Consider the following 16168-nt stretch of genomic DNA (forward strand, 5'->3'; position numbering starts at 1 on the left):
AAACTTGGCAACTTTAAGACTTGTAGACTTCAACTCCCAGAGTTCTCCAGCCAGAAGAGCTAGCTGGAGAATTCTGGGAGTTGAAGTCCACAAGTCTTAAAGTTGCCAAGTTTGGGAACCACTGTTATAGGCAATATAACAGTGTCTCAGTGGCTAAGACAATGAGAAAGGTCGGCAGTTCAGCGGTTCGAATCCCTAGCGCCACATGTTGGAGCGAGCTCCCATTACTTGTCCCAGCTTCTGCCAACCTAGCAGTTTGAAAGCATGTAAAAATGCAAGTAGAAAAATAGGGACCATCTTAGTGGCAAGGTAACAGTATTCTGTGCGCCTTTGGCATTTAGTCATGCTGGCCACATGACCACGGAGTTGTCTTCAGACAGTGCTGGCTCTTCAGCTTTGAAACGGAGATGAGCACTACCCCCTAGCATCGGGAATGACTAGCACATATGTGCGAGAGAGGCATTTACCTTTTACTTTAGATAATATTCTGTTGTGGCAAGGGGACATTCCTGGAAGGATCAGTAAAGAATGACAATAATGTATGCCAAGAATATATATTCCCAGCTAGGTCACCTAAAAGAATGAAGTTCATCCAAGCAAACAGACAGACACCTATATAAAGCAGCAGCAATATAAGAAGATGCAGTGACGACATGAGTTTGACACCCTTGATGTAAACTGTTCCTATATTTTTTACCAAGAAAACCATATGGATAAAACATGAAATTATTGATGATATATTGCCTAATTATAAAGCCGTCAGGTCATATGCCACTCAATGTGCCACTGAGGAGAAACTGGGGATCTTTTGGAGTACTAATGGGATTTTTGATGAATGCTTTGGGGATGTCTAGTTGTCACTGTTGCCATACGGGAAAAGAAAAGCCGACGTTGCAAAGACAGAATTGCAGTAGGAACTTGGAGCGTAATCAACATAGTGAAACTTGCTGATGCCTAAGATGTTAATTTGTAGTAATTTCATCTCACACAAGTACAGATTGCACCAAAAAAGAGAAGTCTGATAAATTTGATGATCAGATTCAATTTAAAATTAAGAAAACCTACAGACAGCATGTGTAAAAAGACTTGAAATTCAACTGTGTTTTAAAATATATGCATCTCATCCAAATGATCTTTTCCTTGGGATATTTTGAATTCTGGAAAGTGCTGCAGAATGTTTTTTTTTAATGTAAAGTTTATAAATTAGACATGGAGTGTACTATTTATTATTAGGTTTTTATTCGAAGTATTTTTTTTATTAATCAAGGTGTCAAACATATATAATAGTCTTGCCTTCTATTTTATATATAATGACAACTCAGTGAAGTAAGTTTGGCTGATAGTTACATACCCAGTTGCAGTTTTAAATGCTGTATCTTTCGTAATGTAGAAAAGGCATATCTCTTTAAAATAAGTTCAGTGCTCTTTCTTTTTAAGCTAGAGCAATACTCTGCAGACCTGTGTTATCTATGCCTGTATTTACCTTTGTCTGGCTTCTCAGCTTTAGAAATCGTCTGCGACAGCAGTTATTAGACATTTAAATGTTTGCTGATCCGCCCTGCCTTCTTCCCATGGCTAATCAAGTAGCTGCTACAGCATTGGATTGGTTTAATTTATTTAATTTATTTGTATCCCGCAAACATAATTCCTCTTTTCCCCACAGCAACCTGAGAGGTAGGTAGGCTGAGAGAAAGTGGTTAGCCCAAGGTCATCCCTCTGACTTTCATGACTAAGGTGAGACTTGAATTCATGGCCTCCTGCTTTCTAACATAGTGCCTGAAACATTAGATCATTTTTTTTTGCCTTCTCTCTTTAAAGTTAGTTCACTGAAATTGTTATACAATTACTTCACACATAAATGGCCCTTGACTTGAGTCTGTAATGTAGAGTACACCAACCACACTAACAGATGGATTTTATTTAGCTCATTAAAGGATTTGGTTTCTTCACAAAAGTTTCAATTATGTTGCTGCAGCAACTTGCCTAGTTTGTATAAAAAGTACAGGACTCAGAAAGCAAGTGAAATCAAGAATATTGCACGCTGGTTACTTAATTAAGACCAAGTCTCAGAAATGTTTCTTGTCACTTGTGAAACAATTCCACTAATTCCACTTATGCAAACAGTTCCACTAATTCCTGGTCTGTTTCCAATTTGGAGTCATGTACAGTATCTAAAAGCCCCCCCCCCCCCCCCCGCTTGCATATTAACACTCTATATTCAGATCATCTTCAGACCCATCCTGGTTCATGGTGGTGATTTGGTAGTTAAACTCTTGATTTGGACTTGTCAAGAGGAGGCTCATATGAAGTTTCGCGTGTTTATGTCAACTGAAATTCTTTCCAGAAGCTTTAAAAATTATTCTATTCCACTTTGCATATGATTTTATTGATTGACTTTTATTATGTTATTCTAAGTTCACCTAAGCCTTGAAAACTCTGAGATTTTAGAGGAGATGGAAAATGATAGAAATATCATTTGTAGCCCACAAGTTATGAATAGATATGCCTAAGTCTCTTTTGTATACCTAGGCCTCTGGGTGCTGTATGTGTTGCTTAAGCAATACAATTCGATGCTAATTTTAAAACTGGCTTTCATTCATATGTTCAAGGTAACTTTCTTACTACACAGGGAGGAAAAGGATAATAAAATTCATATTTGTACAAAGAACAAATGCATCTTGTAAAAGAACAAAGCCACAAGCATTAAAATCACTGTTTGCTATAAACTACCTGCTGCAAATATACCTACACTCACTTTACAAGTAAGATGGCTTGTACATTAAAGAGAGCTCTTAAGCATGAACTTACCTGGACACAGGATACTTCTGTATGTATGTAGCAGAATTATAATTATATCCCCCAAGAATTCCAACCTACCTTTCCCCTGCTTAGTTTCTGCTTGCAACACATAAAGTGTTACAATTTGTCTCTTTAAAATACCACACCAGGACATAGTCTTCTGCTGAGGATTACTTTGTTGTTTTTCATGTTCTAAGTCTTTAAAAAAAAAACACACCAAATATTACTACCTAACCAGGCATCTTCCATTCTGTACATGTGAGTTTTATTCTTGTTTCCTAATTAAAGAACTTTGGGTTTATCTGTGATAAATTTAACTATTATTTCCCTCTCAGTTCTTTAACCTACCAAGTTATTCTGAATTTTGTTGCTGGGTTTTTATTCCACCCAGTTTTTGTTCCTGCAAATTAGATTAGCATTTTCTCAATCTTCTGTCTTTTAATTGCATTGTTTTGACTTCTTTGTTTAAATTTTAATGTTACTGACAGAATTTATATTTTTTAGAAACACTCAAAGCAGTTTCCATAGTTAAAAAAATAGTTTATGCAAGGTTTAAAAAATGTTTACAATCTCGGGAATGATTGGATTTACTTTTTTTTATTACTGATTCATCACACAATCAGCCAGATGTTTAAACTGGATTTGGCATTTTTATCAATTTATGAAGTCCTTTCCAAGGACCTGGGATTGACAAATATTGATGTTTTTTAAAGTCTTGCTTTGGTAAATATATTTCTCTAAAATATTTTTCCATTGGAGGAAAATGAAAAATTAGCATCTCATATTGTAAGAATTTTAAGTGATTAATGTTAGAAGAAAAATACTTAGCTCTGTATTCAGAACAAAAATGTCTAGCTCCCTGAAGAAATAATTTTTCAGGTGATTAATTTTTAAAATCATATTTAAGCCTCATACTCCTGGCAGAAGAATCATTAAACTAGTTTCATGTTGTAGTTCTAAAATGCCTATTATATTTACCTGATCCTGAGAGAGGAGTTAAGTTATATTTACTGTCAAAGGCATTAGCCCTGTCTGTAAATATTCTTTGAAGGTAACTCCCAGGACCATTTTCTGAACATGTGCCAACAGGAAAAATCCCAATCACTACACAAGGACAGCAGGGAATGATGCTATAACTGATACCATCCAAAGCTGCCGAATGATTCAGAAGTATTACAGCTTTTATATTTCCTCTTCTAGTTTCTAAGGTAGCTTATTTATTAAAGCAACTGAAGTAGTCTTACCTTATCACTGTTCATAGCCTTCTTTTAAATCCATTTTCTGCTGCCAAAATAGAGTTTGAAAATGGTCAGACTGTGGCAATTTATACAATCTGATTTTAAAAAAAAAAAAAAAAAAAGAAATCACTGTTAAGCATTAATTATATATTTTTCAGAACTGGATCAGATAGAGGTACAATGGAATATTGTAACAGAATGTGACTTTTTCTTATTTTGCTTCATTATAATACATGTATAACAGATTAATAAATTAAACAGTTGGTTTTAAGACATTTGTGGCAACAGAAGAGTCTTAGAGTCTTAGTGTTTTTTGTTGTTGCAAATATTTTCTCTCCAGCATTTGGGGTAGTTCAAAATATCCGTCATTAACACTTGAGTTATCATTTCACTTAGCATGGAATTTGATTACATTTTATAAATAATAAAAAGTGTGTCACCCCTGAATTTGTTGTGTGTGATTATTTGTGTTAGGTAGTATAAATACAGGTAGTCTTCACTTAACTACCATCTTTGGGCTCTGCAACTCCATTGCTAAGCAACACACTAGTTAAGAAACACATAAGTATATCAGACATTTGCTTAATGTCCAGTGCAGTCATTAAGCAAATAATTGGTGATCGTTTAGTGTGATATCACATGACCACAACTTGCAACCTACTAATTTCTCCATTGATTTTTCTTATTGGAGTCAGTTTTGAAGCTCACAAATGTTTTTCAAGTGTCTAAGATATCCTGTGAATGTAATAAATGTGTGTCGGTTTTGAAGCATCCGAACAGCAATCATATGACCATTTTAAGATTGAGGACCAATAATGAAGTTACTTTTTCAGTGCCATTGGAACTTCAAATGGTTACTATACAAAGTAGTTGTTAACCAGCCGCTATCTGCATAGAGTTCTATAACTCTGTTCTCCCATACAACTTAAGAATCTTCTTTTAAAGGTTGAATTGAGGAATAGTACCTAGTGCTTAATTACTTCTAAAAGCTGAGGTGAGTGAGGAGGACTTTAGGGGGGGGGGCAATGACATTGCAGAAACATTGTCTACAAATTTTTGATTACCATCAATATCTATGAAAAATTGAAATGGAAATTTATGTCATATCATCGTAAAATGTGGACCTGAATAGTAACTAAAGAACTAATCTAAAACCAATGAGCAGAATCAATTGTAATTTTTAATTGTCCCTTTTGAAATATTAGTTATGATATTTTGGGCATTATATGTATGATTAAATGAAGTATTTTACTTGTATAAATGCTTATAAATGTACTTCAGCCTACTAGAAAAAGACCCCAAATCATTAACTTCCTGTTCTGTTTGTTGCCGAGAAGCATCAAGAACTAAGGGTATTCTGACATTGTTTGCTTTTGCAAAATAAACTACTGCAAAATTATAACCTGATGATAAAGGAGTAAATATATGAATGTTTGTTTTGAAGGTGTAGACTATTTTACATCACTGGCCAAAGTCTTTGTGAGATAGTACAGGTAATCCTCCACTTAACAACCATTTGTTAACAACATTGTGACTGTTTGAACTTACAATGACATTGAGAGAAGTGACTTACAACCAGTCCTCGCACTTACAACTGTTGCAACATCCTACAGTCACATGCTCAAAATTCATGTGCTTGGCAAACAGCATGTATTTACAACAGTTGTAGCATTCCAGGAACAATGTGGTTGCCATTTGCCGACTTCCCAGCTGGCTTCTGATAAACAAGGTCAATGGAAGAAGCCAGATTCCCTTAATGGCTGCAGTATTCACTTAAACATGCCAAAAAAAAGGATCATAATATCAGGTGCTACTTACTTAGCCACCTTACTTAAGTGTGGTTGTAAGTCTAGGATTACCTGTATTTCATATTTTCCTATAAAAGCCTTTTACAGCACATAGTTTCTGGGATTTGTTTGCAACAATAAAGATGATTTTTTTAAAAACAACAATGCTAACAGACCAAACTCTTTAGTGCAAAGATTAACTCATGCTAAGACAGAATCAAGTTTGCATGACTTTAGCTTTGTGCCTTGAACATATTTAGCAAACATAGTGTGTAAATGGTGATTTATAGATTAATATAAATAAAATCAATTGTAGGTGATTAAGCAAATGAAGGTTAAGCAAACCATAACCCATTATAGAATGTGTGAACTCAAAATTGGATGATCGCTCTTTTTCCAAATTCTCAAATTGGCCAAGAATTATGTAAATCTTTTCAGTCCAAATTGATTTCTATTTCCAAAACAACTGAATCGAGAAAGATTGTTATGCTATGAGATGGAGAGGAGAACATACAAAGCTTTTGTAGATCTTAAACTTCATATAGTATAACACAAGTGTTTTACCGCCAGCGGGTTTTTTTGTGTGTGTGTGCATATTTTTTTTCATTTTACAAGTGATGTTTACTTTCAAAGCCATGGTCTGTTTTTGTGGTTTTCTGCTTTCCGTCAAGCTGTGTTGGCAGAGATAAGTGTAATCTTCATTATGCATGTTGACTTATATCTAGATTACAGGCTAGTTGTCTTTTCAGATATGTGGCAAATACATAGACATTGGACAAAATACTATGTTAAATAAACAGTTGTTAAAACACTATGTTCTATCTGTTTATTAATTTGTTACTTAACACTTGATGTGCTTCATTTCACATAAGGCTTGAACGAAGTCTTAAGAGAATATATGGTGTATGCTATATATGATATCTTTTATATAACTTATCATTAGCTTGGGGGGGGGCAAGGAAATGAAATTAATATTTCAATGCTTCCAGAAATGTAATTTTATTTAAAGTGGGATTCAATTTAATGTAGGGGAACTGTATTAAATTTAAACTTACGCGAAGCTGTCTCAGGCATAAATACATTTTCTTTTTTGTAAATTAAAAATATTTTAACAGCAATTTTCGAAGGAGCATTCAGAACTCTCAGGCTGTCTCTCCAAAGTTTAGTTCTAGCTCTGCCTTTAGGAAACCTCTGCAGTGAGTTCTCTTAATTAAGCAGAACATCCATATCCAGAGGCAGAATAACTGAATACCAGAGGTTGGCCACAGACTGTACTGTTGTTGTTTCATAATCTTTGTGAAAGTTTACAAGAACAATTTGGTTATCCATTACTAAAAATTGAATAACTGCAGTCAGGAATTTGACATGATTCTTCAGTTAGTTTATCCCACCACAAACTTTAGTTATTTTTTGTCCAACCATTGAACTTTATCCTCTTATTTATCTACCTACTTATGACCTCAGTGAGCAGTTATGAAGCTATTTTTTTCAGCAACTGCTTTATGTTAGCCAGTCTCTTTGCTTCTATTTTTACCAACATGTAGCTGTATAGACAAATGAATACTCTGCTCTGTTGCTACAACATGGGCATTCATACGTCTTTCAGGAACATCCCAAAAGGTTAAGTAGATGGACATTTGTAGGCATCAGAGCTTTTGGTAGAGGTTAGAGCGGTGATTGCGAACCTATGGCACACGTGCCAGAGGTGGCACGCAGAGCCTTCTCTGCTGGCACATGCGCCATCGCCTCAGGTCAGATTTCCGTGGCGTTTCTTTCATGAGCTTCTATTTCCCTGCCAACGATGAAATAGAAGCTCATGAAAGAAAAGAATTTACCTTTTATTGCGCTCCTGGTGTTGGGATGCCCCGCCTCCCGCAGTCCAGCTAGTCTTCGGGTCTTTGCTGCGCATGCACAGTTTGGGCATATAAAAGGTTTGTCATCACTGGGTTAAAGTCACGGTTGCCTCCTGGGTGTCCATGAACATTAGTTTTTTTAATTATATTCAAAGATGAGTGAACATGAAGTTTTGCTCATGATGCATTCCCTACGGGAACTATCATTGTTTGAAAACAGAGGCTTTTTTGCCCTCCCTCAGTCTGCAGCAGAACTCTGCAGGCTTCAGCAGAGTTGGGACAAGGCAAAAATGCTCCCATTTTTGCAAAAAATGGACAGTTTTTACAAAAACAGATGCTTTTTTGCCTTCCCTCAGCCCCCAGCAGCACTCTGCAGGCTTCAGCAGGGGCTGAGGGAAGGCAAAAACTTTTTTCTCTTACTTAACCTCTTTGAAATCTTTGTGCATCTTATACACCGGTGGGTCTTATAGTCCGAAAAATACGGTACATAAAAGGAAGAATTTAATTATTTCCCAACTTTTCTACGTTCTGAGAATGGCGTTTGTTTTTACAGTAATTCTTTTTTGTAATGAGAACAGTGTTTCCATGTTTTTGATCCCTGAGTATTTGTACTCTGAATATATGAAGCATACACATTGTTTAGTTTATGGCAGCACTTGTTTTCAGGATAGTTACCATCTGCTAAAACATTTATTGCAGGGATGGCGAACCTTTTTCATACTGCGTGCCAAAATTGTGCGCACTGCGTGCCAAAATTGCATGCACATGGCCATTCAATCTCCCTGCCCATCTGTGCATGCATGCATGACTCCCCCCCCCAAGGACATGCATACTTGACCCTTCCTCAGGCTCCAGAGGCTTTCCTGAAGCCCCTGGAAGGCAAAAAACAGCCCCAATGCCCTAACTGGAAGTTTGGAAACGAACTTCTGGTTGGCCCATTGGGGCTGTTTTTCAGCCTACCCAGCCTCTGGAGGTTTTCCTGAAGACTGGAGAAGGTGAAAATGGCCTCCCCTGGCCCTCTGGAGGGGCAAAAAATCAGCTGGCTGGCACACACATGCACGCCAGAGCTGATGGCTGGTATGCCACCAAATATGGCTCTGTGTGCCACAAGTTCGCCATCACGGATTTATTGAATAGTGGAATCATAGTTCACAACAGATGAGTTCATGATTAACAGACTGATGATTACATAGTATATGATCACTGTTTTCCAAACCTCTTTGTAACTGTATTAATATATCTTGATGCTAGAATACCCCCTTTTGAGTTGTGAGTTGTTGAATCTTTTGGAATAAATCACAGATTTCTAAAAACTGTGTGTTGTATATAGGCTTACCATTGCCTTCTTCCTAAAACTAAGAGACAATATCTAGCTTGATACCACTCAGTTGTCTAAGGCAGAATTTAAGGTCTCCCTGTTTCTAGCCTGGGGCTTTGACCACTACCATATTTTTTGGAGTACAAGACACACCTTCCCCCCCTAAAAGAACGTGGAAATGTTGGTGCGTCTTATACACCTAATACAGCCATTTTTTGGTCTCCCAAAGCCCCACCCACACATTCTATTTTGTTGAAAAGCGGGCAAAAAGTGGGCTGTTTTATGCAAAAATGGGGGAGTTTTTTTCTTCCCTCACCCCCAAGAAGCACTCTACAGGCTTCAGCAGGGTCTGGGGAAGGGAAAAAAAGCTCCCATTTTGAAAATCGGGCCATTTTTGCCTTCCCCCAGCTCTGCTGAAGCCTGCAGAGTGCTCGTGGGGGCCAGGGAGGACAAAATTTTTCTTACTTCTTCAAAATCTTGGTGCGTCTTATACACCAGTGCGTCTTATAGTCCAAAAAAATACAGTACATCAAACTGGCTTCTTTATAGCCTTATAAAACCATGCTGAATTTTAGTATTTCATTTTTTTCCTTTCAAAAATGAGTATAGGAATAAGAGTAGAAGGCCTCAAGGGGTCAAAATATTCCCCCACTTTTCTCAATTTCCAACCTTTCTTTCTCTTGCTGCCAAATTTTACTGTAGTAATTTCAATCTATTTTTCAAAATTAGGTTGAGACAGAAAGTAGCTTGACTCATACACACTACTCACCATTAAAGCCCACCAAACATTTTCATTCCAAGAATACCCTCAAATCATCAGTGACTCTTTAGAGGATTAGAGTTGGGTCTCTAAATCTTGGAAACTTTCTCACCCTTTATTCTTATGCAAGAAGGATTTTTCTGTTGTGGATTCTTGAAAAATATCCAATTGTGTTTTTGATGTCCATGAGTAAAATTAGGTCATTAAAAGTTTATTTCACTTAAAATACACTTAGGTGTAAATAAAGTATTACATTTATTAGTTTAAAGTAAAACGGGAAAATAACTGATAGTTGGGCAGTAATTTATTTATTTTTTTACATTCTCAACCTTCAACTATATTTAATAACTCTGATACTATATCTCAAGTGTCATTTGAACATTACAGAGATGAATTGTATAAAGAGATGCAAATGTTTAAAACTCTCAAAAGCACTGCTTTATAGGATGCTATTTCTAAATTTTATTCATAGTCTGCCAGCTTTATTTTTTTCCTGGATTGCCTTCCTGACATATTTTGCCATTGTGTCCAGTCATAGCACCTCACTCAATTGCTGGCTTCTGTCATTGAGGCCACTTGCCATTTATGAAGTATTATTAAATACCTTCCTTAAGAATAAAAATAGAAACTATATTAACATAAACCTGGTCTGTCTATGGCGAAAAATTGGACAGTCTGACATAATATCATTTTTTCCTCTAGAATTTCACCTGTCACAGAAATCAGTATCAATCGACACTTGTGCAAGATTAAAGAGCCTTGCTTATTTGGGCTAAGGTATTCTGAAGCTAAAAATATAATCCAAAATCCTATCTCAGCCAGGAGCGCTATGTTTTGCATGTTGGAGGTGAGATCCAAAAGTTCTCCTTAAGATCAAATGTATCCAACATACTGTAAACTCATTAACTGATGTAGCATTTATCTTTAAGAAATGCATATATTTTGCAGGAGCCTACCTATTCTTTTCTGAATCATTACACATTAGATAATTCAGTATACATAACTAAAGCTAATAAAAGGGTCAGATAGAAAGGTTTTTCATGTAGCAGTTGAATGTGGCTGGACTCGCTGCCTTTCAGCTCCTTATTTGTCATATAAAAACTGCCTGATACCCATTTTGTGAGCCTGTATTTTGCAGTGGGCTACAATAGAGCTGCATTTCACAATGCTGTGTTGAAGGGATCTCTTGCAGCAACCACCTTGTGGCACTTTAAAAGCAGTCACATTATTATTGTATTAACTCTGGATTATGTCGTCAACTACATGTGAAGAAGGTATTGTGACTTGTTTAAGTTCTGAAAAATGAGCCTTCTGCCTCTCAAAGCAAAGTAAATTAATGAGGATTAGAACTGAAAGGAATAAAATATGTTATTACTGGGAAGCGTTAAAAAAACAGAATCCTGCACACATGTTCATATAAGGCAACATCAGGTGTTAGTTGAGTGCACCACCACTTGTATGGGGTGCCAGATTTTTGTCTTCGGTTTATGCCTTTGGGAAAGTTGCTCAATATGCCTGCAAGAGATGAAGCAATAAGGGCAGTCATTTACAAGGTCCTGGGACAGCAAAGTCCAACGCCCTTCCCCTCAAGCATAACTAACTAGGGTTCTGTACTCAAAGTCCTGTCTGGCCTTGATTTTATTTGAAATGATTTTGGTGCTGCAAATGATTTCTGGTGTTGAAGAAATGTTAATTATGGTTGGATTTTTGAAATTCTCAGTCATCTCTTTTCTCAGTTACCACGTAGTATCAGAGAATACATATCTACATTTTGCTGGATTTAGTTTTTTGGAGAAGTTGGTGCTGAACTATAAGAAACATTATTTGCTTCAGATTACTTAGAATAGTGTTTCTCAACCTTGGCAACTTGAAGATGTCCGGACCTCAACTTCCAGAATTCTGGGAGTTGAAGTCCGGACATCTTCAAGTTACCAAGGTTGAGAAACACTGACTTAGAAGGTCAATTGAGAGTCAGTGAGCCTAAAAAACTCTACCATCGGCTTATGATAAATTCTTAAGAGTTTAGGAGAGAGAGAATGCATTCATTTTTGGAATGCTGGACTGGCCCGAATAAACCAAATCTATAAACCAAATTTAAATTAATGCAAAATATTCTATATATATGTAAAGTGTTTACAAATTTTAATTTTAATATCTTGCAGGAAGATATGCTGAACAGAATGTAAAGATATCATGGCCTTGCTTACAGTGACCGATATGGAAGGAACAGTATCATCCTCTATTCATCAAAATGGTGGCATTGTTGGAAATTCTACCATTTCTCGACCGTCAGAACAGCTGTTTCGAATTTACCTTTATAATTCCCCAGGAAGGACAGAAGGTGACTATCTACTGTTTCCAGCTGGAGAGTATGTCACAGAAGAAATTTGTGTGGCCTGCTGTAAGGCTTGCGGTAAGAAAACTTTTTTTTAATGCACAAATATTGTCTTCCTTTGTTAGGATTTAGTAAGAAACAACCTTGTATTTGGGGGTTTGTTTTGTGATTTCTTTGGATCAAATGAATGGGTCTGTTCAACTCCTCCCCCTTTCAGTATGCAACGGTAGCTCGTCATATTAGTCTTGTTCAGAAAAGTTTTGTAATTATTTTCTTTCTTTCTCTCTCTTCTTTCTCTTCAGTTTGTACGCCACCTAACACCTCCAAAGACTCCCATTCCTTCCCACTCCCTTTCTCTGGTATAGTCAGCAGAAAAAGTCTGTTTCTAATTTATCCATTATTCAGTCGCAAATTAACATTTAAAATGTATTACATAGTACAGCTACAGAAATTGTGCTTTCATGGATAACAACTGCCAGATGCTTTTCAGGACCCAATGAGGGAGCTTCACACTGGAGGTGGTAGACTAATTAATACCTAACCCCACCCCACCCACCCCATGTGTCCGACTCCCTCCTTTTCCATGTTGTGTTAATGAGTTTATCTGCTGTGCTATTTTATAATAGATGATTTTTTAAAAAATGTAATGGTTTTTTGTTGCAAGCCACCCAGAGTCATTAAATACAAGATGGGAGGCAAAGAAATAATAAATAAATAAAATATATAAAAAATAAGACTAATGAAAGTTTATGTACAGTGCTAAAATAAAATAGCTAGTTATATTGATCATGCCAAAGGAGGAAATAGGAGCTCATTTATGTATCTCTGAACTATAATTTAGAGATACATAGTACATATCTTTTATTGATTACATTTTATAGTTTAATGGATTAAGTGAATCTTGTTAAAGGATTGAGGGTAAGGCCATTATATTACTTAGTCAGAGCTTCACTGCTGTTGTATGTCATGGCACAAATCCTTATCTTTAGCTTACGGTATATATCAAAGAGATTAAAAAGTAATTTAACTCATGCTGTGGAAGTAAGTGACCAGTTACTTCCAAAATCATTTTTGAGAACAGTGCCAGGAATCTTTGTTATCCAGTGAGTAATTTGATAGCAGTTTTTGGAACACATGAGACCATGGATGCACTGCTTGTTGGCAATTTGTTAAAGCAACGTTTGGATAGGTGTGTGTGTGTGCGCGCTGCTAAGATTATGCAACTGTTGTATGGAGTTTTCCATTATAGTTTTGTCATCCTGGAGACAGATAAATGACTTTTGGAGTGGCAGACAGATGCTATGTTCACACTTCTGTCTTCTGAAGGACCTCTTGCAGAATTGATGTGAGGCATTGATTACTTTAATTTGGCAAAGATTCCACAATTAAAAAGCCCATATCAATATATACAAGAAATAACTTCATGGCGGACTTACTTGTAAGTCATATTACTGCACCATTTATTTACCACTTAACTCTGAAACTAGCAACAACATTTAGACTTATATAACGCTTCACAGTGCTTTACAGCCCTCTCTAAGCAGTTTACAGAGTCAGCCTATTGCCCCCAGCAATCTGGGTCCTCATTTTATCAACCTCAGAAGGATGCAAGGCTGAGTCAACCTTGAGCTGGTGAGACTCGAAACTGCCAAACGGCAGACATCCAGCAATCAACAGAAGTATCCTTCAGTACTGCATTCTAACCACTGGGCCACCACAGCTCTTGCACTTCAATTTGGACCATGCCTCAAATTATCTGAAATTAATAATTTGGCCACTTTACTCTAGTGACAGGAATGAATTTATATAGATAAACAAATAATATTTTGCCTGTAGGGACCGCCAAAGCAATTTGGGTCCTTAAAGAATTTTTTTGCAAGACATGGTATGGCATGGCACCTGAATTAATCTCTTCCTGTCTTATGTCATTGATTTTTTTCATAGATTGCAATAAGCCATGATATGTTTTGATGGATATTGCTTTAGCACGGTTATATTATATACTACACAATGCAATGGCGTATAAGTCACTTTTATGGTAGGCTGTTTTCAGGCATATGACTGAATGTGTGATTGAATATGCCTCCTTTGACCCTGCCTCCTATTGGCATGTAATATCAATTTCTCTCAGGAGAAATCGACTTCACACCAGAAGAATATCCTTGTTTTTGTCCTGCAGTGTGTGTTTTCCTTGCACAAGAAGAGCAATAGAGGTATGACAGTAGGGCTGATTTCCATGTACAAGAGTTAAAAGTATTGAAAAGATAGGGGGTACAGCCAAGCCCAATCCCCAATATTCCTGCACAGTGTATTTCACATATTTTCTGAGAAGTTCTACAAGTGGTTTTTGTTTAACTTCATACATTTACAGTCCCAACTTATCCAGGTTTCTTATTGTAGATAACTTTTGTGACCACCTTCCTGATGATTAAGTAGAGAGCTAGGGGACATAATTCGTATGTACATACATACATTCCACATTTAAAATGGTAAGATATGCAGGGAGATGCCTATAAATGCTTGCATGGAGCTATTTTTTTCAAGTCAAGTTGTATTTGGAAATTTCACTCGTTTGTTTTAAAGGAGGGGCCCTGATTTAAACATGTTGGCAGCAGGTAATTGACTAGACTAAAAAAATTAACAAGATAGCATTGTTTGCATTGTAAAAACAAGATTTGCTAATTTTGGCAGTTGCTACAGAAAGCAGTAAGTGAAAGTATTTGGCTATGATCAGTGTGATGGCAAGAATGCTAAAGGTCATAGACGTATTCTTAATCCTCTGTCTGACTTGGTTTTCATCCCAGATACATAATCATAGTGCCAGAATGCTTTTCTGAGTCTGAATTGATACTTCGTTTCCATATTAAAATTTCTGCAGAGTCATGGAGGGGAGTAGGAAAAGGGATAGTGGAACCCGAGGGCAGAGTAAAAAGAGGGATCCACCCAGAATCCCTGTGTAGCCATAAGAGAACTAATTACAGCCCTCCTTGAGTGTCATTGACCCTTATCTAAGTCTATACAGGTGCTAACCATTAGTTAAGATTCCTGTGGGTGGGCTTTTAACCATAAATCAGTTTAATTGAACCTTCATACATGGACCTATTCTTTTGCTCCTGACGCGGGGGCAGGTTGCATAGCTACAGAATATATCCATTGACTAATATTCAAAAAATTCTAGGATTAGTAAAAATTCAGTATTTGTAATTTTCTTTTTATTGGTAGTAAGCATTCTGTTCTTTTTCATTCAAGTAGGGTAAATTTTCTCAATAGAAAATAATTACCGAATAACCAAATAAGAACAAGGTGGTTTTTTAAAAAAAATGCTATGTCAGTTACATTAGAATTGGTCTTTATATCATCATCTTATAGATCAGCTTTCACAGGGTTATGATAGATTTTATTTAAAAAGAATTGAATGCAAAATAAAAATAAACAATTACATGCTGAGAATTATTTAATATCTATGCATTCATTCATTAGTATTCATTAATACAATATATTAAATAATTTATAAAGCCGCTCTCGCTCACCCGCCTCCCAACCTCATGATGCATGGCCCAGCTCCATCACCCCCGCCATCCCAGCCTGGCTTTTTCCGCGGGTTCCAACCCGAGTCTTTCGGCAATGGCCACTCTGGGCACACACTCTATGGTTCACTGGCATTTGGAAGTCACCAAGCCGCGGGAGCCGGGAGATGGTGAACAGGCACTCATGCGGCTTGGCAATACCCCATGGTCAGTGAATGGCGCTGTGCCCGGCTGCAAAGGAGGTTTGCCAGGTGGCTGCTCGTGAGCGTGATCGCTTCATGGCTGTTGTGTTATGCTGCTGCGATAGCGCAACACAGCCATTCGCCCATGAGGCTGTGCCCGGCTCTTTGGGAGCCTGCTTGCAAGAGAGCAGCTGCCCGGCAACCCCAAAACAATAAACCCTCTCCCCATAATAAAGCCCGAGCCATATTTTGTAGGTAAAAAGAAAATAAGACCCTGTCATATTTTGGGGGAAACACCGTAGTTTTTGGCATTATTTGTCCAGGAAATACCATTTCATTTCATGTCTTTCTTTTAATATCCATTATATG

At 37.0% G+C, this 16168-nt stretch overlaps 1 protein-coding gene across 2 annotated transcripts in view; it reads left to right on the forward strand.

The window, feature by feature from the left end:
• Window positions 1-16168, forward strand: part of JAK2 (Janus kinase 2) — a 67826-nt gene that overhangs the window by 10809 nt on the left and 40849 nt on the right. Inside the window, exons 2-3 of one of the 2 annotated variants that reach the window (XM_087716039.1) lie at window positions 10458-10602; window positions 11918-12168. In XM_087716039.1, coding sequence (XP_087572165.1) covers window positions 11949-12168 — 220 coding nt within the window. In that variant the 5' untranslated portion in view covers window positions 10458-10602; window positions 11918-11948. The remainder of the gene's footprint in view (window positions 1-10457; window positions 10603-11917; window positions 12169-16168) is intronic. The other variant, XM_087716040.1, reaches the window with a different exon arrangement.

Source organism: Thamnophis sirtalis, unplaced genomic scaffold (assembly GCF_051295495.1).
Source record: "Thamnophis sirtalis isolate CommonGarterSnake01/CBP01778 unplaced genomic scaffold, rThaSir2_p1.2 scaffold_5, whole genome shotgun sequence".
Lineage (NCBI taxonomy): Eukaryota > Metazoa > Chordata > Lepidosauria > Squamata > Natricidae > Thamnophis > Thamnophis sirtalis.